At 43.6% G+C, this 24,756-nt stretch overlaps 2 protein-coding genes across 3 annotated transcripts in view; one reads left to right on the top strand and one right to left on the bottom strand.

The window, feature by feature from the left end:
• The window catches only part of MCHR1 (melanin concentrating hormone receptor 1), a 77,356-nt gene that overhangs the window by 42,654 nt on the left and 9,946 nt on the right, over positions 1-24,756 (top strand). Inside the window, exon 2 of the transcript XR_016441829.1 lies at positions 22,208-22,299. The gene's annotated coding sequence lies outside the window, so the exon portion shown is untranslated. The remainder of the gene's footprint in view (positions 1-22,207; positions 22,300-24,756) is intronic.
• SLC25A17 (solute carrier family 25 member 17) overlaps positions 3,487-24,756 on the bottom strand; it is a 46,160-nt gene continuing 24,890 nt past the window's right edge. Inside the window, exons 4-9 of one of the 2 annotated variants that reach the window (XM_090042964.1) lie at positions 23,627-23,778; positions 20,383-20,499; positions 16,999-17,144; positions 13,484-13,579; positions 4,903-4,985; positions 3,488-4,163 (exon numbers count right to left, since the gene is read on the bottom strand). In XM_090042964.1, coding sequence (XP_089899090.1) covers positions 4,016-4,163; positions 4,903-4,985; positions 13,484-13,579; positions 16,999-17,144; positions 20,383-20,499; positions 23,627-23,778 — 742 coding nt within the window. In that variant the 3' untranslated portion in view covers positions 3,488-4,015. Of the gene's footprint in view, positions 4,164-4,902; positions 4,986-13,483; positions 13,580-16,998; positions 17,145-20,382; positions 20,500-23,626; positions 23,779-24,756 lie in introns of both variants that reach the window. The other variant, XM_090042965.1, reaches the window with a different exon arrangement.

Genomic DNA, 24,756 nt, shown 5'->3' with positions numbered 1-24,756 from the left:
TATACAAACTCTAAGGAATGTTCCTTGGCATTAAAGTTAGCATGTGCTGTGAGCAGTCACATTAATGGTTAATGCTCTAACGCAGGGGTTTTCAACCTGTTTTAGTAAGTGTACCCCTGGTGGCTGGATGTGGAGCAAGGGTAGGGGGGTGGCAAGCAAGGTTTTTCCACCCCACCCCCCATGTCCAGAAGAGCTATCCTGCAGAGGGGCACCGCTGCCCTCGCCCTGCCCCGGCCCTGTTCCTGGAAAGCAGGGGCATGGGGTGGCGCCTGCCTGCCTGCATGCATCCCCTAGGGCCCTCCCAGGTACCCCCGATTAACAACCCCTGCTCTAAGGCAGGGGTTTTCAACCTTTTTTAATAAATGTACCCCTGCCAGCTGGATGCAGACCAGGGGGGGCGGGGTCAGTGTTGAAGGGAGGTGGTGTGTGGCTGGACACAGAGGAGGTACACTTATTAAAAAAGGTTGAAAAACTCCATGCGGCCTGCAGAGGGGCACTGCTGCCCACACCCCTTCTTCCCACCCTTCCCCTCCCCACAGTTCTGTGGGGCAGTGGTGGCATGGGGTGGTGGGTGGAGGCACTCCATCCCTGCCTATCTGCGTGTATCCCCTGGGGGTATGTGTACCCCTGGCTGACAACCCCTGTTCTAAGGGGCAAGGCTTCTAGAAGGCTGCCAAACGGGGGTGCAACTAGGACCTGCCAACTTTGATCCATTCCTACTCAGCTTGCTCTCTAGCAGTGATATAGGCTCCAGGATCAGACCTCTGCCAGACTGAATTGAGACCTGCTGCCCCCAGCAGTCTGAACTGGGCCCCCACCTCACCCACGCATACCCTCCCTCCCCCACCCAGGTTCCCCACTTGCCTTCAGGGAAGCAAGGGTCTGGACTCAGTCTGGAGAGCTGCAGCAGCCTGGCAGGGTCTTCCTCTCTGCCTGCCGCTGGGCTCCCTTCCCAACCACCCATGCTCCCTTGCACATGCAAATGCAGCCCACATACCCTGCTGGGCCCCACAGCTGCCCACTCACTTGCCAGAGAGGTTTCTTCACTTGCCAGGCACACTTCTGGATGTACATTGTTATGGAAAAACCAATGGAAATAACCGTGGCCACAGTCTGTTTTAACTTACTTCCCTTTAAACTGGGGTGTCAAACTCATTCGGCTCCACTGACTGGATGAGTGGCATGGAACCAGCCCATAGGCCAGATTGGCCCAATGGACCACCCACTGTACCACACGGAGCACCTGCATGGGGCCTGTCCAGAGCGTGCAGTGCATGTAGCACCTGCTCCAGGGCCCGCACTACATACAACATACATCTCAGATGGGCTAAGGCAGGCACCACATGTGCTGTGGTTCCCAGGCCAGCTGAGGAGGGCACAATGCATGGCATATGTCCTAGGCCCTGCACATGCAGTCGGTTTGGTGCACATCATATGTAGCATATGAGTCAACTCTAAAACCCCAAGGCAGCACCAGGAGCCAGATGCTGGGTCTCCACAGGCCAGATCCAGGGGCCAGTTCTTTGACATCTCTGCTTTAACCAGTATACCCAGCATGGCTCCAAGTTTTTCTAAATATGCAAAGAGCATTCCAGGCATATATCCTACAGTGTGCTGTTCTGTTGGTAGGTTCTATGCCTTCAGGGATTTTTCTCATAGCATACTCTGAGATACCTGCCACTGAAAATGGCTGGCTTAGCCAAGAACCAGGGCATGGTATTTACAGTAAATATTTTTCCTATGGTGATCCTGGGTTCCCCCTGCATTGGCAAGTAGCAAGCCAGTTGCCCTGTGCACCCAGCTGGGAGTGCCACTTTGCTGATCAGCACTCTCATCCTTAAAATGAACATGTGGGTAGGCCATGATTGACTCGCCCTCCCAGACAAGGGCCCCAGGGCTGGGAACACCAGTAAACTGATTAGCACGCCTAACCTTGAGAGTACATCAGAGCCCTTGGGTCTGTCTGACGCACCCCAGAGGCTGAGAGAGCCAGTTTGTGGATTGGCCTGGTTACATGTTCAATTTAAGGTGAGAAGGGAAACAGCCATGACATTATTACACACATTTTGCATAATGACTGTGGCTTATTCCCTTTTTAAATGCACCATTAATTGCATAAATGCATGGCTAGATTACTACTTAAAATGGGATTAACTGTTTAATTGCGTAAGTGTAACATCTGCCAGGGACATCAGGAGAGAATATGCAGTTACTCCGGCTGGAAGAAGAGCTATCCAGGTATAGAGCATACCCTATCACCTTTAGAAGTCAGGAAGAAAATAACCCAAACAATCAGATGCATTATGGGGAGGGTTTCCTCTAGCCCCTCAAGCATGTTGCATTGGTCCCTGTCTGAGGCAAAATACTGCACTGGATCTCAACTGGGGTGATGGGAGGCCCCTTCAGGACTGCTGTAGCTGCAGCAGCCAAGTAAAACTTCCCTATCCCCCTGGATTAGGGCTCTCTAATCACCCTAAACCAAGCAGCTTTGCCTCATGCTGTGTAGCACTTCCTGGTCTGGTGACCCTATGCTCCTCCCAGGAACAGGTTAAGGTGAAACTGTTCCGTTCACTTCTGTTAATAATTTGGTGGAAGAGTGTAAGGGGCATCAGACCAAGTAGGGCTACTCGGCATGAGGCAACTCCTGCCTGCTTTAGGCTGATTGAAAAGCTCTAAAACAAGGGAGCATGCAGACATGGCACAGCCCTTTCCAGACTGGCTGTGCAGAACCCCATGAGGCATTTTAATTTGGAGGCAGTAGTATGCAGCTGAGCAGCATTAAGGAAAGCTGAAGCAGCAACAGTGGTTCTCAGCTGGGGATGCTGCCACATTCAAAAAAGTGGAGGTGGGGTATCACGACCCTGAAAGGCTGAGAACCACTGTACTAAATGAACTGATCTGAGCTAACATATTAGTCCAGGGGTGCTCAATCCCCAGCCCATGGACCAGACCTGGACCCCATAGGCCATGGCCCTCTGTGCTAGATCAGGTGCATAGGGTGGTGTGGGGCCTGATCCCAGTGCACAGGGGTAGGCAGGGCCCTACAGCCCAATCTCTGCACATAGGGCCCAAGTCCAGTACATGGGGTTGGGCAGATGTGACAAGGAGCCATATCCCAGCATGCAGATGCAGCACACGGCTCAATTCAGGCATGCAGGGCCAGTGGAGGCAACACAGGCCCCAGTTCAGCCTGTGGACCAGCCTCATGCCACTCACCTGACCTGCGGGGCCAAAAGGTTGAGCACTCCCGTACTAGACAGAACAGTCTGCATGGTGCAGGGCGCAACTGCAAGCAGACAGTTGTGCTGCCATTACCAGAGAACCAGCGTTTGGATTCCAAGTCTGCTAACGCATTCAGAAAGCAGCAGATGCAGTCCTTGGGAACCAACATTTTAACCACTCCCAGGTTTTACCCCTCGAGATTTGGAACAGCATCTCCTCATCTTCTGCCAGGAAAAAAATCAGATATTAAATGAAAACTATGCCAAAAGCCTGTTTCCACATGAATTCATTTTAATGAACCAAATATCAAGTGAAACAAACACCTTGCAGACAGAATTACACAAAATCAAGTTCCTGCTGCTGCCAATAGCAAGGACAGTGGAGGAGGGAGGACAGCTGAGGGCAACTGGGTGGGGGGGGGAAAGAAAGTGAACTACAGTAGGAAGCACCTATTTCCCGCCCGAAAGGCCAGCCAAATTATTTAGAAATTCAAATAACTGCACGTGTTTAAAATAATCTTTCCATTAAATTGATAACCCAGATGATCCAGACATAGTCAAGAGAGTAAACAAACAATCCCAGAAAGGGATGACAGCAAATCCTACCAGACTGTGTTCCAAAGCTCTCCTCAGCTAGTTTCTGAAATAGCTTCAATAAGCATAGGGAGCAGTGAAGAGGAGGTGGCTTTAGAGATGAGGGGATCCCCAGTGCCTCAGCTTTTCCCCTAGGTGTTGGATTCCCCTCCCAGACCCCCATTTTTTCTTCCATGCTCACTGTGCAGCAGGGGTCACTCTCAGTGCTTCTGTGACTTCTTTAATCCCATGACTGTGAAGGTAGCAGCAGTCAGTTTCTCGTAGACTAAGAACATAAGTGCAGCAGTGAGGACAGTCTGCAGAAGCTTCGCTTCAAGTCCTTTGTAGAGTCCCACTAAGCCAAAGCGCCTAAGAAACAGGTTGGACAGATGTAAAAAGTTTTCTCAAAGACCCTAGGGTACACATGAGAAGTGCCACATTGATAGCTTTGCAGACTGACCTTCTCCATCTATCCCTGAGAAACAGTTAAGGCATGAGTAGAGTAGGTTATGCTTCCCACATGCACAAACTCACATGAATGTACTACACCCTTGGTTTGGAAAGGTAGGTCAGTCTCCACAACATACTAAATTATTTAGTTTCAATGCAGACTGTCATCAAGGAAAGCAATTACAATGCAGATATTTGCCTTTTAGAAACTGGACTGATATTCATTTCACACAGGTTGAGCAACCAGCTAATTAATGTTCCTAAGCCAACAGTGACCTCCAGCAACTACTGACACATCATATATATAAGTAAAGCTAGAAGTTAAATTGAGCCTCTCCGTCTCCTTCCCCTTTGTGGAGAGGACAGGCACTGCATGCAAAAAACTAAACTTTTTTTCTAAGGGAGTGAATGAGCTACTGCCTACAGATGTACTTCACACTGGCAGACACGCATATATTTGCTTTGCTAGTGGTTGCTCACTTCCTTATACTTGTTTTGCAATACTCTACAAGACAGAGGTGAAGCTGAGTTATGAATTCAAGTAGGTTGAAACAAATAGGGTCAGGTCCAACAATACTGTCAATGTATTTAAGACACCCCCAATCTTTTTATTTGTGCATGTGAAGCATTAATTAAGGTTAAAAAATGGAAAACTCACTTCACTCTCTGTCGCAGAATGTGGAGAACATTCTTAAGACTGCCTAGTGTCCGATTTTCTGGGTTCAATCGATGTCGCCCAAACTGAAAGGGAAAAGAAAGAAACAGTTAATCATTTGTTGAAATTCCTCTTAGCCATACTCCCACTGCCAGTTTGAGAATCCTAATGAATAGGTAAGATATGAAGACATCACTAAAATGATCATTTCCAGTATTAACTATGCTCTCAAAGATGTCAGTCAATGTATCAGTATGGCTAACACTTTTAGTGAAGTTAATTTTATTAGATGTTATACCTCCATTAAAATTGCGTGCATTTGCTACATGTGAAATTGCATTGATTTTATAGCCCAGTTCAGCCCCCAAAAAAGCATTACAGTGTTGTCAGTTAGCTTTCAATCACTCAGTTTAAAACATTCCAATATTCAAGATGCATCTCTACTTTCATCGCATCTATCCTGCCTGCTTCGCATCTATCCCGCCTGCTTATTTACATATGGAATTTTATACAAGCTTTTGTACCATCTGCTGCTTAGCTCTGCTGCATCTGCTTCTCTTCCAGAGGTCTGAGGAAGGGTCCTGTGATAACCCAAAAGCTTGCCTATGTCTATCCCAACCATGTAGTTGGTCTAATAAAAGATATCACCCACAAGCATTCTTGCCTCTCTAGTATTCAAAATTATTTTTATACACATCCTGAAGAGTTCATCTGGGACCTGAAAGTCAAACCGAGTTCCTTCTGACTTTCACATCAGCAGAACAGATTATGCCTTCATATCAGTGCTGACCAATACCATTGGTAGAAATCCATGAGCAAAACCAAGAGCAGAACTGAAGTCTGGAACTGGAACTTATGGCTTCTCTACTTAGAGAGGATTGTCCAGAATATTTTTCCATAGGTACATTTTTATGGAACCTTAACAGAAATAATCACGTCCACGCAGTGGCAGTGTCTACAAGAGACACTGACTGTGCAGTAGTTTATTACTACTGTACAATAGCATCGCAAGGCACGAAGTGTCACGCAACACTACTGTGCAGTAGTAATGAGCTACTGTTCAGTCAGTGTCACCAAAAAGCTGTTTGGGGATGCTACTGTGCAATAACTCCTATTACTGGGCAGTTGTTTAGTACTTGTATGTGCAAAAACTAAATGACAGCGTCTTGTGTAGACATGGCCAGTCTGTGTCAACTTATGTCCCTTTGACCCAATATACTCAACATGGTACCAGGTTGTTAAAAATATGTTCAGAGCATTCACCATCTGGAAGCTGACCATGATTACTACCAATCAATAGCTAACTATTTTGGTATTACTAGATTAGTCTCTGCAACCATTGTTTTTGAAGGCCCATGTTGCTATGAAGGAAATGCCAATTCTCCAGGTGACAAAGCTAGGCAATGTTTAGTAGTGACTGATGGGAATCCTCCAGGTGAAAAAACTGGGCAATATTTAGTTACTGATGGGACTGCATAGACCATAGAGAGGGCCCTTGAGTTAATTTTTACCCCCCATCCCAGACTTCGGCATTCATCACACACAAAAAAAGTGCCTCTCGCTAGTGCTTCAAAGCTTGAGTGATCACTGTGACAGTTCACCTACATGGACACAGGGGCACCTGTGAAGGACCTGGACACTAGAATTCTTAAAATTCAGGCCTATTTTCTTCAAAGAAAAAGGGTACTCTTGCTCCCTGGACCACTGTGGACATGAATGGGCTTGACAATTTCTCCTGTCATTTTACAAGACCCAGTTTATTCGCTGCTTCCCATGAGTAATGTAGCATTTTACTGGATTCTTGGACAGGAGCTGTTTAAGTGTACCTTGCTCTGCAAATTACATCAGCATGTCTATGTGGAAAGCTGAAAGGGAAACAGAAGGGCTGGATGCCATTTGTGACAGCAAGAGAGCATACCTCATGAGCATGTGGAAGGCAGAGGTACAGGCTTTTACATTTATGTACAATCAGAAAAACTGCATCTGCACACTGCAGAAACTCATCAAGGCCACAAGGTCAGATGTCACATGCTTTTACTTTGAGTCTAGACATTAAACAGTGATTTGCAACCAGGTTGCCCCAAGATCCTTTTAAAAGGTGCTGCAGGGTGCCAATCAACATTAGCACTGTTATGTCTGCAAACACCTACATGATTCATAAGACAAATCCCATGATTTCAAATAGGAATCCATAGCATCAAAAACATTTTGGAACCTACTGGGGTCTTTCTAACTTTACAATGAAAGAATTGCTATAGCATTTTTCCATAGTCAAAAAAAGTGTGAAAGTGAAGAACTGGCATTTTCTGAAATGTGCCTTGAGCCTAACAAAGGGGAAGCTGAGTCTAAAAAGATTGAGAACCACTGAACTAAAGCACTGAAATACAAGTTTTTTACACTGCATGAAGATTTCATTAGTCTGCGCCTAAGGGTTTCACAAAATGAAATGTTGCTTGGTTGTCTTAGTTGTTTTTACACTCAGTGTACCACATGTATGAAAGGGCACTTTTATTATGTTGATTCATACGTATTTTTAATCCACAGAAACTTCATTCAAAAGTAATTTTTACTGAACATCAAGTACAAGGAAGTTTAGGTTAGATATTAGGAAAAACTCTCACTAGGAGGGTAGTAAAACACTGGAACAGATTATCCAGACAGGTTGTGGAATCTCCACCCTTGGAGGTTTTTAAGACCCAGCTAAAGAAAGCCTTGGCTGGGATGATATAATTGGTTCTGCTCTGGCAGGACAGTGGACTAGATGACCTCCTAAGGTCCCTTCCAACCTTCACTTTCTATCATAATGCAAATACATCTTTACTGAGCATCACAGTGCAAACTTTAAACCAGTGGAACATTAACGATGCCATAAAACATCAAACAACACTGCATATACCTCAAGTGTTATGTACACATTTGCCCTATTCTGGTCACAAATATGTGGAAGTTTGGGATTCTACTTGTTAACCTTGCTTTGGAGCACAGAATGACCAGGGAAGAAATTATGGCTTGTAGCTGCAGATGTGAAGATAACATCCCAGTGTTCCCCATTATTGTTTCAGAGCAAGGTGGAGGTGTGAAGTCCCAGCAGCAGGAACTTGGGTAAATGTACAGCTACTCTCAGTAAGCATTGCTCTCTGCATGTTGCAGGGCATTGCTAGCCAGGACTGTGGGTCTGCATTGGAAGATTCCACCAAGTGCGTCACTTCCGTATCAACTGCAAGAAATGTTTCTGCTTGCCCCTATCTTCTTTCTCAACTTGGTTCCTTATGAATTGTCTATCCTCCTTTCTCTCATAAAGAAACCTTCTCCTATACTCCTCTGGCTTCTGAGCCCCCTTCTGGCACTCTGCACAGGTCCCCAAACATTCAAATCTCATCTTCCTATTCCTGAGCAAAAACTTTGTCAAATTCTGAAAATCAATAATGCTCCTGTCTGTGGAGACAACAGCACAGCAGGAGCAGGAACTGAGAAAGAATGGCTGTACTGACTGATTTCAGTCTCATACCATCAATAATAAAATGTTGCTTTTTCCCCATACTCCCTTCCTACGGTGTGGCTTAGCTATCATAAGGCTTTTTCCATCTTCTTTCCTCCTTTTATATCTAAGCTCAGTATTATCATAGATAGGTAGTGGGCTGGGGGAACAGGTTAACTGCACATCAGCAGATCAGTGGCATGGGTGGTTAAGGCTCTGATCTGGACAAATGAGGGATGCAGCAAGGGACACACTAGTTATTGCACATGCATCCCCTGGAGAATGTTACAGTATCACCAGAACAAAAACATGAAAAAATGTCTTATTCAGAATGACAAAGGACAAACCAAAAAGCCATGCAGCAACAATATTCATTGGAATGGAGCACCACAAAAGCTACCATACAAGTGGATGGGCAGGCAGCACTGCATGTCAGATACCCCTAGGATGGCCACAGTACAACAAGGGTCACTAAACAGAGTGCTATCTTCTCTTAGCAATTTCATTTAGCACTGGGCGACTGGCACAAGGCCTACAGCAAACAAAACAGACTTAAGTAGTAATAGTTCTGAACTTATGCAGTTAATACTGGCAGCTTGGTTAAAATGCCTGTTGTCATATCAACACCTTTTGAAATGTACCATTTTGGAAACTATATCTTAAACTAGGGGTCGACCACTGGCGGGGGATCAGAGGCACACAGCTACACTTTGGTGCCCATCCCCTCCTCAGTGCCCCCCTCTGCAGGCTTCCCTGCTTCTCTCTTGTGCTTACCCTTGCCACAAGATTTCCCCCTCTCCATTTGCCATTGGGGATGAGGATTAGTACTGAGTAAGCAAAAGCATCTTAGGCACTCCAGGGGTGGAGATCTGAAGTTCTTGGCAGGGGCCTGGGTCACAAGCTGTGGCCCACAGTGGCAAAAGGTTACCAACCCCTGCCTTAAACTGCCAGGGTGGTAGGAAGCTAAGGGTATTACTACACTTGAGAATAAAAAGACTTGTTATATGGTTTTCTTTCTCTGTGCCTGCCACTTGAGCCAGCAAGCCTACAGCACAGTCTGACCCACCAAACTGGATCAGGTGGGACAAGTAGTGAGCAGGGGGGGGAGATCAAACTCTGATACTTCAAAGAAATTCATGCTGTGGTAGTTTACCTTCTACTAGCACAGGCATAAGTTTGAGCATGTAGTAATGGGTGGAGTAATAGTTAATTGAAAGAGAGCAAGGGGAGTCCTTTTTTGCTTGACTGGGGAGAGATGCAAACAATTCAATAAAACCACACACACTACCATGCCTGGAGGCCACTCTGAGCACACAACAGGTGCGAAGTGGATAGAAGCTGGACAGGCATAAACACGCCTTACTGCACATCTGGCCCTACCAGAATGCAGCTGCTGCTGGCTATGCAAAATGAAGAGTTAAAACTATGCAACTGAAAAGAAACACAGCACATAACACTTAACTGACAGAGGTTTCCTGCACATAGTTTCTGAAATCCAGGCATATCTTGTCATTGGGGTCTAACTTTGGGCTTTTGTAGGGGCAGATCCAGGAGAGTGCAGGGGGCGCAGCTGCAACCCCTTTCAGCTCTGTGGTGCGTGCACAGTGAACTCTGAGCTCAGCAGCTTGTCAGTGGAACCCATGAGGTGAATGCTGCTGCTGCCTGCTCCTCCATCCCTTTGCCTACTAGCAAATCTGGTGGCCAGGGAAAAGGGAGGCAGGAGCAGTGGTGTTCTTCCCCCCGGTTTCAGAACTGCTCTGACAAGCTGGCGAGGTCAGAGAACTCGCTGCAAATGCACTGCACAACCAAAGTGAGTATGGCTGCACCCCCTTCCCTCTGATGCTGGATCCACTTAACGGCTCTTCATGAAAAAGACACCCGGGTTTCCTGGAGAAATCTTTTCTGCAGAATCCATGATCTTTTAGATATGGTCAATACGGTCCACAGGACACTAGTGTTTGTTAGTGGTGCTTGGCCAAAATCTAGTCTTAGTTTAATGACAGCTGGGGCAGTCCTTGGAGTGTAGCAAGAGGTCTTGCTGCTTTTGCTTTTTAAATAAAATCTGCCAGAGCTCCTTTCCTTTGTCATAGCACTGAAACATGTTCCAGCAGAGAGTCTTCTTCTCAATTTGCTTTAAATGAACACTTAGCTCTTGGCATTCCTGGGGCTGCTAATACAACAAGGCTAAACTATAACCTCTCCCAAGGCTGCAAACAAAAAGGCATGACTTCTGCACTAGATCCACAAGGCAAAGGCTGCTAACAGGCTGAAAGGGATAAGATGTGTAACTGGGGTAACAGGCTGGGAATGATGCCCGGTAAAAGATCAACTTAAAGCAGCAGAAGGCGCACAAAGATAAACTGAAGTTTGATGTGAAGCAATGCAGTGCATGATAGCAGTAGAAGGACTATCAGATGCAGGAAAGATCATCCAAAACACCAACATATCCACACAAAAAAAAGTCTAGATTAACTCATCCCAAAACAGGCTTAATCCACTGTTAAAGCTGATCATCTAAGTTGCAAAATTGGCAGATAAATTCTGAGAGAACTGCACTGAGTGAACACAAGGCAATTCAATCCAAATAGAGCTAATGCAATCCGCCTGCCTTGTCTAAGCCTTAAATTGACAACTGCTGAGTTAATGAAGCAGTGGCAGGCTGGAACGACCCAGCTTAGGTCTAAGGCAAGGCCAGTGCTTTGGGCACAGTCACTGCTGCTACTGCTATCACTTCTCCCTGCTGCCTGGACCATGGTACAGAACAGATTAGGCCCAATCCCCAAAGTTTGTGAGTCTTATGCTGTGAACCCCTGCTCCACAGTGCTAAAAACTTATTTTTGCTATTGGAGTAAGCAAACATGACTGAACTTGGGGACTGGGTTTGCTGGATAAAAAGATTCTGTTTCATACAGGCATGTTCAGACACTAGAAACACATCTTTATAAAGTAAATAGAAGTCAAAATACTTTTATTTATAATATTGGTTTATATAGTATGGCAAAAATATCTTTTAAAATCAGATTTGGATTCAACTCGTATGCATTTTTCTTCTAAAAGACCATTTAAAATTAAACTTAATATGATAAATATATGTTAAACCTAAAATTATGATCTATTTCAAAATTTAAATAAAATCATATAAAGCAGTAAGTTTTCTGTCAACATCAAAACTAATGAACCAGTGAACCTGGAGACAGAGCTGAAGCACTGAAGCAGATTCTGAACATCAGAAATCACTTCTGCAGAGGCAGAAATAATATCTTTTTCCTTTCAGTTTATTAAGCTGATTTATTTCAATAATTAATTAATGGAAAAGCTAATTAGGAAAATGTTTTCCATTTCTAAACTAAGAATCAAATAAGGTCTATAAAAAGATCTGAATTCTAAAATCTTGAATATAGTAACCAAAATAAATAATTTTAATTCCTTCACTAAAAACATTTCCTTTGGTTACTAAGTCAGTTGTAAAAGGCAAATATTTCTTCTACCGTATCCAGCACATTTAAGCTTATTAAAATATATGTTAAGATGTATGGAAACAGCCTTTAAATTAATTCCAATACCCATCTAAAGACCATGACATACATAAGCAAAAAAATCATTAGTAAAGAAATGCCTCAGATACCCTTATCAGACAAAACAAATCTGCATATATGTATCATACAGTATATAATTGCTTAAATGTCCATTGATACAGTGTAGGCTCCTGATTAGCAAAGAAAAGTGCCAAATGTAATTTAAAGTTATATTTATCAACATGTTTTAATGACTACCAACCAATAAAAATAAATCATTTTTCAAGGACAAAATTAAATTGCAAATGCAAAACTATTATTTAATCTTTGTTTTTAATCAAAGCTCAAAGCTACCAGCTCATTCAAAAGTTAGCCATTTAATTAATTTTTATTTGAAATCAAAACCACCTGCTTTGTTATGCTACTACCCTAATATCAACAAGTTGAACAAACCAAACTAAGATAATTATATTACTTGCTGCAGGATGTATACAAATTGCTTGCAAGGATCAAAATACATGCAACTTCTGCTTAGTGCTCTTAATTGGTCCTGAAAAAACGAGCGTTAAGCAAAACCAAAAATATATGACTACCCAAGATGGTGACCGTAATTGTTTTTAATGACCCAAGATGGCAACCACGAGCATTATAATGAAACTCACTGAGCCCTAAGTGAAATCAGGTATCAATTTCAAGTGAGCATTATAGCGAAATATCGCTAAGTGAAACAGCGTTAAGCAGGGATTGCCTGTAAGTGTCTCCGTCACTTCACCAATTGCTGTAGCATCTTGGGCATCTGTTTAGATGCATTTGTTAATGAGGGAGCTCACTTTCCTCCGATTCATTAGATATTAGCTACTACTAACAAGCAATAGTGGCCTAACTGAATCTAGCAATCCTAATTTATACAATTTGCATTTATTTTGGTTTAGTCATTTAGAGACAATTTGAACTAGAGTCTTTTTTACCCTAGTATTTTTACCTTCTTTCTAACCCCTATTTCTATTTCAGTGGTTCTCAAACTTTTCAAACTCAGGACACCCTTATTAGACTCAAAGCCCGTTGGTAAATGCCATCTCTTAGCCTTCTCTCACTTTTTGATTATGGAAAGATTGAACAATTTTGCTGTTGCAAAAACTCAGGAACGAGCCAAAATGTTTTTGTCACTATGGATTCCTATCTGAAATCTCTGGGTTTATCTTGTGACACGTGTAACTTTTTCCAGCACCCTTAAATACAGCACCATCAGTAAGGATCATTGTTCTATTTATATTCTGAGCTATGAATCTATATTCAGAGATATATGAATTATACAGACCTTAAGTCAGCAGTTTTATGAAAAACAATGCATAAATGAGTGGGATATAAATCTAAATAATAAAACTATAATAATGATGTACCACTTTGTAAGTTCTCACCACTTAAAATGCCCACAGGTAAAGCAACCAGCAATTTATCATGAAAGTTAATGCTAACCATTTAGCCGCCCCATAGATCACACAATATTAAGTAACACTCATGCCTGATGTGACCAGCTATTTCATACAGACTTCCCTGAAGTTAACTGGATACATTTATAGTACAAACTCACCCGCAGAATTGACTGTACTGTCTGCATCGGATATGTGATTGTAGTAGCAACTGCTTTGGCTACTGCACCGATGATGAACACATCCAAAGACGTGAGCTGCTCAAAAGTTTAAGGAAAGGGTTACTTGCATGTAGAAACACATCAGCCAGTTATATAACTTTACATATTAGAGTTTTTAAAATACTGATGCCCACCACTAGAATATCCAAGCACCTTCCACAAAACCTCACTAGCAAAGTTTGTGGCACGTCTTTCTTTTCAGGGTCAAAACTACAAGTAAGCCACCACCTGCATCTTTACCTCTCCCTTTATTCCTGGACCATCACAGCTACAATATCACGCCAAGGCCACAAGTAAACATCGCTAACATGGAGACATGTTTTCCAATGACCCCTATTCATAGGCTTTTGCAGTCTTCACCCTTTATAGGGAGTAACTGGGATTGCTGAAACCTGCTGGTAAGGGTTGAATGACTGGATCAAGGCAGAAGACAGCACTCTACTGCAAGCTTTAGTTGCTGATAATTCAAAAGAATGGAAACTGGAAACTTATGGACCAATGCTCTAACTGAAACATCACACAAATAGAGGTCAGTTAAAGACTGCTCACTCTGACAACTGAAAAGAATCAAAACTCTTGGAAGAAGTGATATCTTATTAGACCAACTAGATATTTGCAAACAAATTATTGTACAGCTAAAGCTTTGTTATCTGGCACCCAAGGGGAATGGGGGGGTGTCGGATAATAAAATACTCTGGTTAATTGAGCAGCCCGAACAGGCGCCTTTGCCTGTTTGGCCTGTCGCTTCTCCTGCCACGTCCAGGGCATCACTGCCCCTCCCGCACCCTGGCCGACTCTCCTGCCACATCACCAACCCTCCTAGGGGCCCTGCAGGACAGGGAGGCAGGCCCCGTGCAGCCTGCTATGCCCCAGGTCATGGGGGCTTGGCAGCACAGGCTGCTTTGCCCCGGGCCATGGGAGCTCACAGAAACCGGAAGTGCCACAGTGGGCACTTCTCGTTTCACTTTACCTTACAAGCCACCATGCCGGTTAAGAGAACCTGCCAGCTTGTAAGATGCCAGTTAAGGAAGCTTTTACTGTATTTATCTGCCTGTTATATTCCTTGCCTCTAGCCCAATATGGCTACAACCTGGATATCTGACAACTGAGGCATTCTTGGTAACATGCACCAGAGGCCTTGCATTGCCATTAGATAAGCAATCTTGGAGTTTTCAGAGATTATGCACAAACTTATTAAACATAAGAGCCATAATGCAGCCATCTAGGGATAGTATGATATACTCCTTCACTCTGATAGTTTAAAATAAACTTGATTGCTAAACTGAAAACTGACAGTTGCCTAGCTGCAAGGTGATCACAAATTAGTTTACTGTTATACGCAAACAAAATATAGTCCCTATCTCTACTATGCACACACAACCACGCACGCACAGTGCATTAAAAATGCTGATTTCAGCATGCTGAAAACGTATAGGCAAAACTGAGAGGGAAGAAAAAGTTAAACAAAAATATGAATGAGAATGGGGGTTATTTAACACTGCTTATTGCTTATTTAGATACTCAGACTAACAAACCCACATCCATGTAAGTGGTCTTCTTAGAGTAAAACACATCCCAGTTAAAAGGAGAAGTAAAAAATACTAATTAAAATATTATGTCTAACAAATGAAAACAATGAGGAAGTGGAAAGCAAGGAGTACAAAGAGTTAGAAAATGCAGAAAACTGTCAAGGAAAGCTGAAGGTATTAATGATAAAGCTATAGCCAGTAGGATTAACAACAATAAGAACATGTATATCTGGAGGAAATTAAATCCTACCAATGGTAGAGAGCCAACATTAGATAAAAATAATAAAGTTCTCAGTCACAACACAAAAAAGCCTGAAGTGTCCAATAAACATCTCCATGCTATATTTTGAAAAAAGCAGGGAGGAGGTATCCATAGCTTTCAGAAGTAAGACTTTCTAATATCCTCAACAGTTTCTCATGAAATAAAAAATATTATTCTTTTTAGACTGGCAGGACCAAATAATTTGTATTCAAGAGCATTACAAGATTTGGCCAAGCTGTGATATTGATGTTCATTCTAATCAAGTTTGGAATAGCAAAAAAGTTCAGAAGCATGGCAGAAAAGATGATGTGTCAATATTCAAAAAAGTAAAACATAGTCATGATGGTTATTTAGGACAGTTAAACGTAAAATGAATCCAAGGCAAAATCATAAAGAGGCTCATTTTTCCAATGCAATCTATACAGAATGGTAGCATAATTAATGCCACTCAGAACGGTTTTAAAGAAAATAGGTCTTGTCAGACAAACCCATTACTGCTTCCCCGATGCTATTACAAATTTGATTATTCATAAAGATAAACGTGGTGACAATTCTGAAATGCACTGACTTAGATCTGAACAACATTCTGATAAAAACTAAAAAATGTACCCTATATTCAATACATTAAAGATTGATTAATAGATCATAAAAATAATTATAAACAGGACATCATCTTCCTCTTGGCAGGAAGGGGAGAAGCGGATAACAGTATTTTTTTCTTGGACCAGGGCTATTCAATGCCTTTGCCTATGTTCTAAAAGAAAATATAAAACTACTCCTGGTTAAATTTGCAGCACAAAACCAACTGTGGAGTAGTAAATAATGTAGGAGAATACAGCCGTTATATACACCTTCCTGGATTGCTTGATAAGATGCAGTGGGCTGTATTAAAATGCAATGCCATACATCTAAGAATAAAAAATGTAAGTTATACTTACAAGATGAGAGAGAGAATCCTAAAATGTGATGACACTGAAAAGAACACTGGGGTAATGACAAATAACAAAATGAAGATGAGCTCCCAAGTGTGATGCTGTATCTAAGAGGGCAAACATAAAACTTAGATGCAGAAGAAGGAAAATAGTAAGTAGGAGTAGGAAGGTGATGTTACCTCTGTATACAGCATTACTGGGACGATTACTGGAATGTTACGTCCAGTTCTGGTGTCCACACTTGAAAGGGGATGATGAAAAATTGGAAAAAGTTCAGAAAAAAACTGTAAGAATGATTAAAGGTCTAGAAAACATGTCTCACAGTGAGACTTCAGAAGCTCAATATATTTAATATATCCAAGAAAAGGTTAAGAGGTGGATTGATCATGGCCTACAAAATACTTACATGCAGAAATGATCTCTTATAGTTGACAGCTGCTTAACAGAAATCAGTGGTTGAAAGCTATATTAGACTGAGCATTAAGGTACTTTATTTTTTTAAACAAGTGATTGGTGATTCATCACTGCAGCAACTTACCTAGGGATGGGCTGACTCTCCCATTTTGAGTTTTATATCAAGACTGGCTCTATTTCTAAAGCCATATTCTAATACAGGAAGTAATAAGCCTTGATGTAGGAATTATTTGCCAATATTAGGCATCCCATGTGATAGAGAGGTCAGGCTAAATAATCATAACTTTTTCTTATGGCTTCTAAACCTATTAATCTCACCTGCTGTTGCTTCTTCAAAAGCTTCCGCTTAAAACCTTCATAGAACATGAACTGTATGGCAGGATTGAAAACCAGCAGCAAGGAGGGGAAAGTACCATTCCACAGAGCCAGGACCCCTTCATCTCGTATTATCTGATGAAAAGCATCTGGTAAGGAAGATGGAAAGATACAGTAAGAATCCTTAATTGTCAGAGCATTAATCATGACCTTAGCAGTCAGAATATTTATACATCTGGAGTATCACCCAGTATTAGGGTTACATTGGGAAACAGATAGTCACAGCACTGCTCTTTGGGGTGCAAGCTCCATCTTCCAACCTAGTCAGCAAATTCAGGGACAAAGGTGGATAGAAAAAAGGTTTTAAAAAATCTATCATATTGTGTAGCTTTTCTCCTCCTTTTACATAGGCCTAACATCTCTGGAATAAGAACATCTCTGAGATCCTTACTGCTAACAGCATTCTTCTAGATGAGCCCTATACAGAGATCTGTTTTGTTTTCTGTTTCATTTTAACCAGCAGGCCACATAGCAGATGACTGTACACTTAACTTTTCTCTCTCTCCCCTCTCCTTTAACTGGAAGCTGACTGGAAATGCCATCTCTCAGTCAATGTCTGCCAATGCTAGAATTAAGATGCAGAATCAAAACTTAACCATTTGTTTCCCACCCCCAACTAATCTCAAACAAGCTACACAGTATGAAAATTAATTTTCTATATTTCAGTTGGCTCAATTCTGAAACACCTCTAGCAAATAATTGGGTTTCAAGAAGCAGGCACCCAGAAAGTTTAAAAATTTGATCTCTTTCTCCACTCAAAAGCGCAGATCAGAACAATAAATTGGAATGCAAAATCCTTATGGAGAGAAATCTGCTGTTCAGTTAATAACTCTGGATCACAGTTACAAGATCACTTGGCCTGTGCCAAATCCAACACCCACTCTAGCCAGTCTGGGACCTGCACTGCTCATATTGCCTTTCTTTGGACCAACTGGAGCAGGTGTCATGAGTGCTGGATCCAGCATCTGGATGGTGGCAAGGGGGGCTGGATTGACTCTGAGCAAGTGCTAAGTGTAGTGCATCCAGGGCCATGCATACTGGGACAGCCCAATCCCCACCACATGCCGTCTGTGGGTCAGCTTGAGACTCAAGGCCAGCACCAGGGACCAGATGATGTGACCGTATCTTTGACAACCCGGCATAAGCCTTCTAGGGTTCCAGAAATGTGGTGCATCTCAGGGCCTAGAGCAGGCGTCAGCAACCCCTGGCACGCGTGCCAAGCCTGGCACGTGAGGCCAACTTGCTTGGCACACCGTGGCCAGCCCCAGCTTCGGGTAGCTGCTGGCAGCGATGGAGCTCAGGCTGCTCCCAGCAGGGCTTGCAGCATCCCAGCTGCCTGCTGGGAGCAGCCGGAGATCCTGGCTGGCAGCAGCTCCCCAGAGCTCCTGGAGGCTCCAAACAGCTGTGCCGGGCTCCTGCATCAGCTCAGCACCAGCGCATGCAGGCGCACCTCAGAGCAGGCGGTGGGGGAGGGGCCTGAGGCAGCACAGCCCTGGTCTCTCCCCTGCTCCCGGCATGGAGGTGATGAGCCCAGCGCAGCTGTTTGGAGCCAGCCCGGGCTCTGGGCAGCTGCAGAAGCAGCAGGCAGAGTGCAAACAGCTGCACTGGGCTCATCACCTCCATGCTGGGAGCAAGAAGGAGACTGGGGCTGCACTGGCTCAGGCCTCACCCCAATGCCCACTCTGAGGCACGCCTGGATGCGCCAGTGCAAAGCTGATACCGGAGCCCGGCACAGCTGTTTGGAGCCTCCTGGCTGCAGCCCGTCCTGGCTCTGGCTCTGGGGAGCTGCTGCCAGCAGGGAGCCCGGGCTGCTGCCAGCAGGCAGCTGGGATGCTGCAAGTCCTGCTGGGAGCACCCCAGGCTCCAGAAGCTACCCAGAGCTGGGATAGCTGCTGGCAGCTACAGAGCCCAGGCTGGGGGACAGGGGCTTTGGGTGGGGGGCAAGGGGCAGCAGGGCTGGGGGAGCATAGGCTTTGGGTGGGGAGCAAGGGGCACAAGCAGGGCATCCTGCCATGTACCCCTTGCCCTCATTTTGTTTTTCTGCCATGCCGACACTCTGGCACCTTCTGAGGTATGCATTATGGTGTTTTTCGGCACTCCAGCCAAAAACTGCTGCCTACCCCTGGCCTAGAGAATGACAGAGGCATATCCTGGGAGAAAGGAGGTATGTCTACATGAGACATTTACTGTGCAGTAGACTAATTAGCTGCACTGTAACACTCTTGGCATCTACACATGTGCCCCTATTAGGCTGGAGTAAATTAATTGACTCTGTAGCAGGATAGTACTTGTAAATACAAATGCTTATAAATACAAGTACTATCCTGCTACGGAGTAAAAAAAACTCTGTAGCAGCACACATGTAGATGCTGCCCCAGCTGGCTAGGGTAGGAAGGAGCCCACTGGTTGGCCCCACATTGAAGTACACTTGTGCCCCACCCAGCACCTCCACAGCACACTGAGCCCGGGACCCCTGCCAGGCAGGGCTGCTCTGCCCCAGCTCAACATGCTACAATCCCAGGCACAATAAACTGCAGAGCAGTTACCTCAGGAGTTTATTGCTGTGCATTAATACGCACATGTAGCCACAACCTCTGGCTCATTCCTTGCAACAGAAACAGGAGCAGGAAGACTACTGTCTGCTGAATCCTCCAAACTCAGGACTGGAAGAATTCAACTGAAGAGAGGCCAGTTGTGAAAAGCCAGTTTTAAAGTCAAGAGATGACCTGAATTCACATAGTTCCAGAAAAAAGGCCATGCAACACTTAAGCCAAGAAGTAGCCCTGCCCAGCTTATAGCACATACATCTATGAAAGGGACTGTAACACTCCTGAATCCAAGGACAGTAAGCTTACCTAAACTAGTACACAGGTCCCTAAAGAAGGACTAGGGTAGGGATGGCCACCCTGTGGCATGGACAGCCTGTGTGTGTGGTACTTGGCAGACCAGGGAAGGGACAGGCAGGCAGTGGCAAATAAGGCAGGGAGCAGCAAACAGAGCAGCTGATCAAGTTGTGGAAGGTATTGGAGAGGCACTAGGGGTAGGGGTAGGGCTAATTTGTGGCATGTGCGCCAAAATGGCTGGTCCTCACTGGGTTATGGGATTCCTGCACTTCACAGGAGAGGAGGCCTGTCTGAATTAGCAAATAACCCCCATCACAGAGGATCTTTTCCTAAGTATTCTGGTCTGAGAGTATTACCAGGGTTCAAAGAGGAATCGAGACCAGCAGGCTTGCAGGTCACAGCATCCCACATGAAAGCATCAAGCCAGTATTTTTTTCTACCAACATAAAAATTATTAAGAAAAATGACAGCAGAGGGCACTTACCTACAATGCCCTTGTAGTTTGTTGGTATGATTTCTTCATTTCTAAACTTTGCTCCCTGCAGTTTCAGCCGTGTATTCACAACCCAAAGTGGAGTGGTCAATAGCACATTCACAACCCCTAATACCAATACAACAGAAGATGGAGAAAAGTGAGCTTTAAAAACAGAACCTAGAAAAGCAGGTATTTTCTTTCCTTAACTTCAGCATATAAAGTAACTCAATTCACATTGCATGGGAAATGGCATTGGTTTCTTTACTTCTTTCCTGCTAACACACAGCAAAGGGAATAGTATAGCTTCCCAATTAAAATGGTTTCTGTGGTTTCTCTCATAAGACAAGTCAAGACCATACTGTTGTTTTGTTCTTAAATCAATTGATTAATGTCCTTCAGGTTAAACAAATTCCAGGATAAGCTTTCTGGATATAAGAAAAAATAAAAATAACAAATAAAAGCACAGAATCATCATACCAGATTTCCACATGATCATTTTTACGTGGTGATAGAATATAAGTCAAGCACAGCAGAAAAAGCAAGTTTGCTTCTTCCGAAGGGCATGCATGGACTCAAATCTCTCTTTAACCTAAACTTATCTTGATCTTTTCCTATGTCCAAGTATACCAATGTTCTGCAAAGATCTGCCATGAACTTCATTTTCATTCATTCATTCATAGATAAAAGAAATGCCAAATATTAAAATAATATTATTTTTCAAACTTCCTCTTGTATGGTAAATGGGATATCTCTTAATTTAGGGCACTGGCAGGGAGTATATAATGGAAATGTGCTACCCTGATCTCTCCCAAAAGCTTAAAAAGTGTAAATACCTTGAAGAACTGGGATGTGAACTTTTACTGCTTTTCTGCATAATACATAATAGGAAAATATTAAGCTACATAAAAATGGTTATCCAACTACTAAATTCAGTGTGCCATAACTATGGCACATTGACGAACATGTAGATGCACCCCATTAGAAGTTATGTGACAACTTTGCCACTGAGAGGTTTCAGAAACCAGCACTAGTACTTTTATTAAGATCGTTTCCACCTAGTTTTGCTAACAGCAAACAAACAAGGGAAGACTGGATAAAGGTGCTCTAAATTCACTCATTAGGTATGCACTAGAAGTTCCAGGTTGCATTATTTTCTGACAGTGGTAAAAACTACTGATTCAACATCCTGCTAACGATGATGTAGGTATTTAAAATGTCCTGGGGGCCAAAACATATCACCTATGTTAGTGGTTTACTTGCTTAACTGGTATGTGGGTAGTCACTGTTTGTTATAGGTGAAGGCCATCTGAGGGAGGAGGGGGGTGGCTATATGTTCTTCTGGAAAGGGAAACCGGTAAACAACAGGTGAATACATGACATTGGTTTTGCCATTGTAAGAGTGCCTCCAGCACTTCCTAGAGTTGCGTCACCTCCTAGCTGGAACAGTAGTGGCTTGTTCTAATAAATCACCTGCCACCTTCGATATTATGGGAGATAATGCTTGGCCACTACTGGGGGGCAAAGGAGAATGGTTAGAGACTCAGAACTTCAGCAGCTCTCCACAGGGCTCCACCATCCCAATACTCTGCCCTCACCACACCTGATGTTCTGGGCAATGTTGACTATCGCCAAGGTTCGTTATTATCTTGACCTGAAGGACTGTATCTACAGCCTGGGTCTAAGTAGCTGCTTGCCCCATTCTTCCCTGCACGGGTCCCAGGACAGCTACCTTTTGCTCTGGTTCCCCCTCATCACCCTCTTGTGGCTGGGGTCCTCTCCCTCTTCTCTGTCCTCTGGGGGAGTAAAACTCCCCTTCACTTTCCTCTTCTTCTAGGTCCCCGGAGTGGTTCCCTTCACCCCCAGATTCAGACTCACTGGTCACTCAGACTTCTTTGCCGACTCTTGTTCCTGGCTGGACCTCAACTGGTAAGTAGGAAGGTCAGAGCTTACCCTTGGGTCTTCTACCAGCTCTCCTTCACTTGCTTGCTCTCGCTTCTTCCCTATGCTCCCTTTCTTCTTCTGTCCTCCCCTGGGTGCTCCCTCAGCATCCTTTAAATCTCCCTCCCTTCAGCTGGGTCCCGCATGGCAGTTCCCTATTGGCTGCCTGCCTGACCCAGCTGTTCCTCCTTTGCTTGCCTTCCCTTCTCTGTGTTTGCCCCCTCTCTCAGCCTGTCACCAATGATTAGTGGGGCCCTGTCCTCTATGAGATGAAGCCAGACCAGGTTGCCCTGTGCCTCACCTGCATATAATTTTTTGGAGGATTCCAGGACTCATGACAAGAATACCTGGTTCCAGTCACACGTGGAGGACTACTTAGCACATCGATCCTTTGTGGGGGAAGAGGGGTACGCACACACACGCGCACGCACACCAGTGCTGAGCTATGGGATCACCATAGCTTGAAATGCTGCTGGCTCTGCTGGGGTCCAGTCCAATAAACTATATGGTAAATAACGAGCCTTTTGGCTTTGGACCAACATCATGCATAGTGTGGCCTTCTAGCTAAGATCAAAGGAAACAGAGGGCTGCTGAACTCCAAGGCGCAGGCCTGGGGCTTGCACATAGGATGCCTGCCTGAATTTGGGGAGTATTCAAAGTCCCAAACCAATGAGTCTGGGAGGAAGAATTGCCTGGTGGTAGAGCCACATAGACTTGACAGTTGAGCTCTACTCAGTCAAATTTTGGAACTTGACTACTGGGATTTGCCCAGTTGAATTTGGAACTGATTTGGCCTTGAAAATGATAAAAGAGCTTGTACTATATGTAAGTAAGTACAAACGTGCTGCTTGAAAGTGCTTTTATGGAATACCTGTGCTGAAACCTGCTGCAGTTTGAATAATTTCTATCAGCACCCTTAGTAATTTGCCTTTATGCAAATTATTACAGGCCTATTCATTTCAAAATTAGCGTTTTCAAATTGGCTTCTCACTTCCCTATGCTCAGGGACAGCGGGGTCTTGACAGTGGGGGGGAGGGGGAAAACAGAGGACAAATGGACCACCTGACCCCCCAGATTTATTTTCCCTACTATAGCAGCGGGAGGGAGACAAATTCAAGGCAAACCTCCAATAATTGGGTTCTATACCTGGAAAATTCTAACAAATTTATAAATTTTCCATATACAGAATCAAATTATGGGGAGATTATCTTCTACTTGAGTAAATCTGACATACAACACTTGATTATAAGTTTTGATTTCAATATAATTTCATGCCATGGCATGGTATATCACTATACCTAGCAGGTTCCATTACCTGCAACAACCCCGAGGACTAAATCTTTTCCTGTGGTTGAATGTTGACCTTTGACCCAGACTGCTTTAAGACTGTTAAATGTATAGAAGTAAACAAAATTGGAACAGCAAAGACTGGAGATGACAGGGAACCACCCTCGATATGGTGCCAGCCTGGGGAGATGAAAAAAAATTAGAGTCAGAAAAATACCATTTAATACTGAAAGCATATGGGGCCTGATCCAAAGCCCACTGAACAGAAGCATAGTTAAGTTGTTTTAGTCTGGAGTCAAGTAGAAGGCAAGCCTTGAAGTCAGTGAGTTCTTCCAATGGATACTATAGACTTTGGAGCAGGACTCTGAAAAGCAAAGAGATACTTAGGCATTTGTTAAAAAAAAGATCAAGAGAACTCAGTTATGGACTCATACAGTTCCTTTTATCCAGAATGATCCCAAGGTAGCATTGGTTAAAAAAGAAAAATAAGAAATCAATGAGTTTAATTTCCTTGTTTCTTTTAATTTAAATTAAGTACAGATTTCACTTTTTAAAAGATACCTGTTTTAAACTGCATTTGAAATATGATAAGGTATGATAAGGATTACCTTTAGTGCAACCTACTATAATCTGTTAAATAAGTAAACATATGCTGCCTCAATGAGCTGTCCACACATTTTAATAAGTAAAGGATACTGCCTTTTTTTTAACATTACCTATAGAATCAAGAAACCTTCTCAGACTTTTGAGGTCAAATCAAGCTTTATAAGTGTCAACATTTCACAGCTTCATTAAGTATCTGTGTTTTTCGTCTTACAATGGAGTGACAAGCAGTTAATTTTAGTTTCTGTTGCGCAGAACAGTTTGTCTTAGTGACTTTTGGTTTCAGTTTAGCCTACAGGTGCAAAGAAAAGGTTTTCTTCATTTGGATCACTCAAAATGGAGGAACAGACTGGAGGCTGAAAAAACAAGAAGGCTTGTTTTCCCTCCCTCAGCCTGTGTCCTGAAACCAAGTGGAAAACAACAACACGTTCACATTTTTAAGTTGCATTGAACTTGGGATCAGTTTTACCAAACGTAGGTAGACATTTAAAGATAAAGAAAGATGTCCAGTGGGATTTTTCCAAAGCACTCCATCAGGTTTGAAACTTCACTTCC

The sequence above is a fragment of the Crocodylus siamensis genome, chromosome 4 (assembly GCF_052110815.1).
Source record: "Crocodylus siamensis isolate JL-2025a chromosome 4, ASM5211081v1, whole genome shotgun sequence".
In the NCBI taxonomy this organism is placed as follows: domain Eukaryota; kingdom Metazoa; phylum Chordata; order Crocodylia; family Crocodylidae; genus Crocodylus; species Crocodylus siamensis.
Note: the sequence above shows the minus strand (reverse complement) of the source record. Positions and strands in the feature narration are given on the sequence as shown.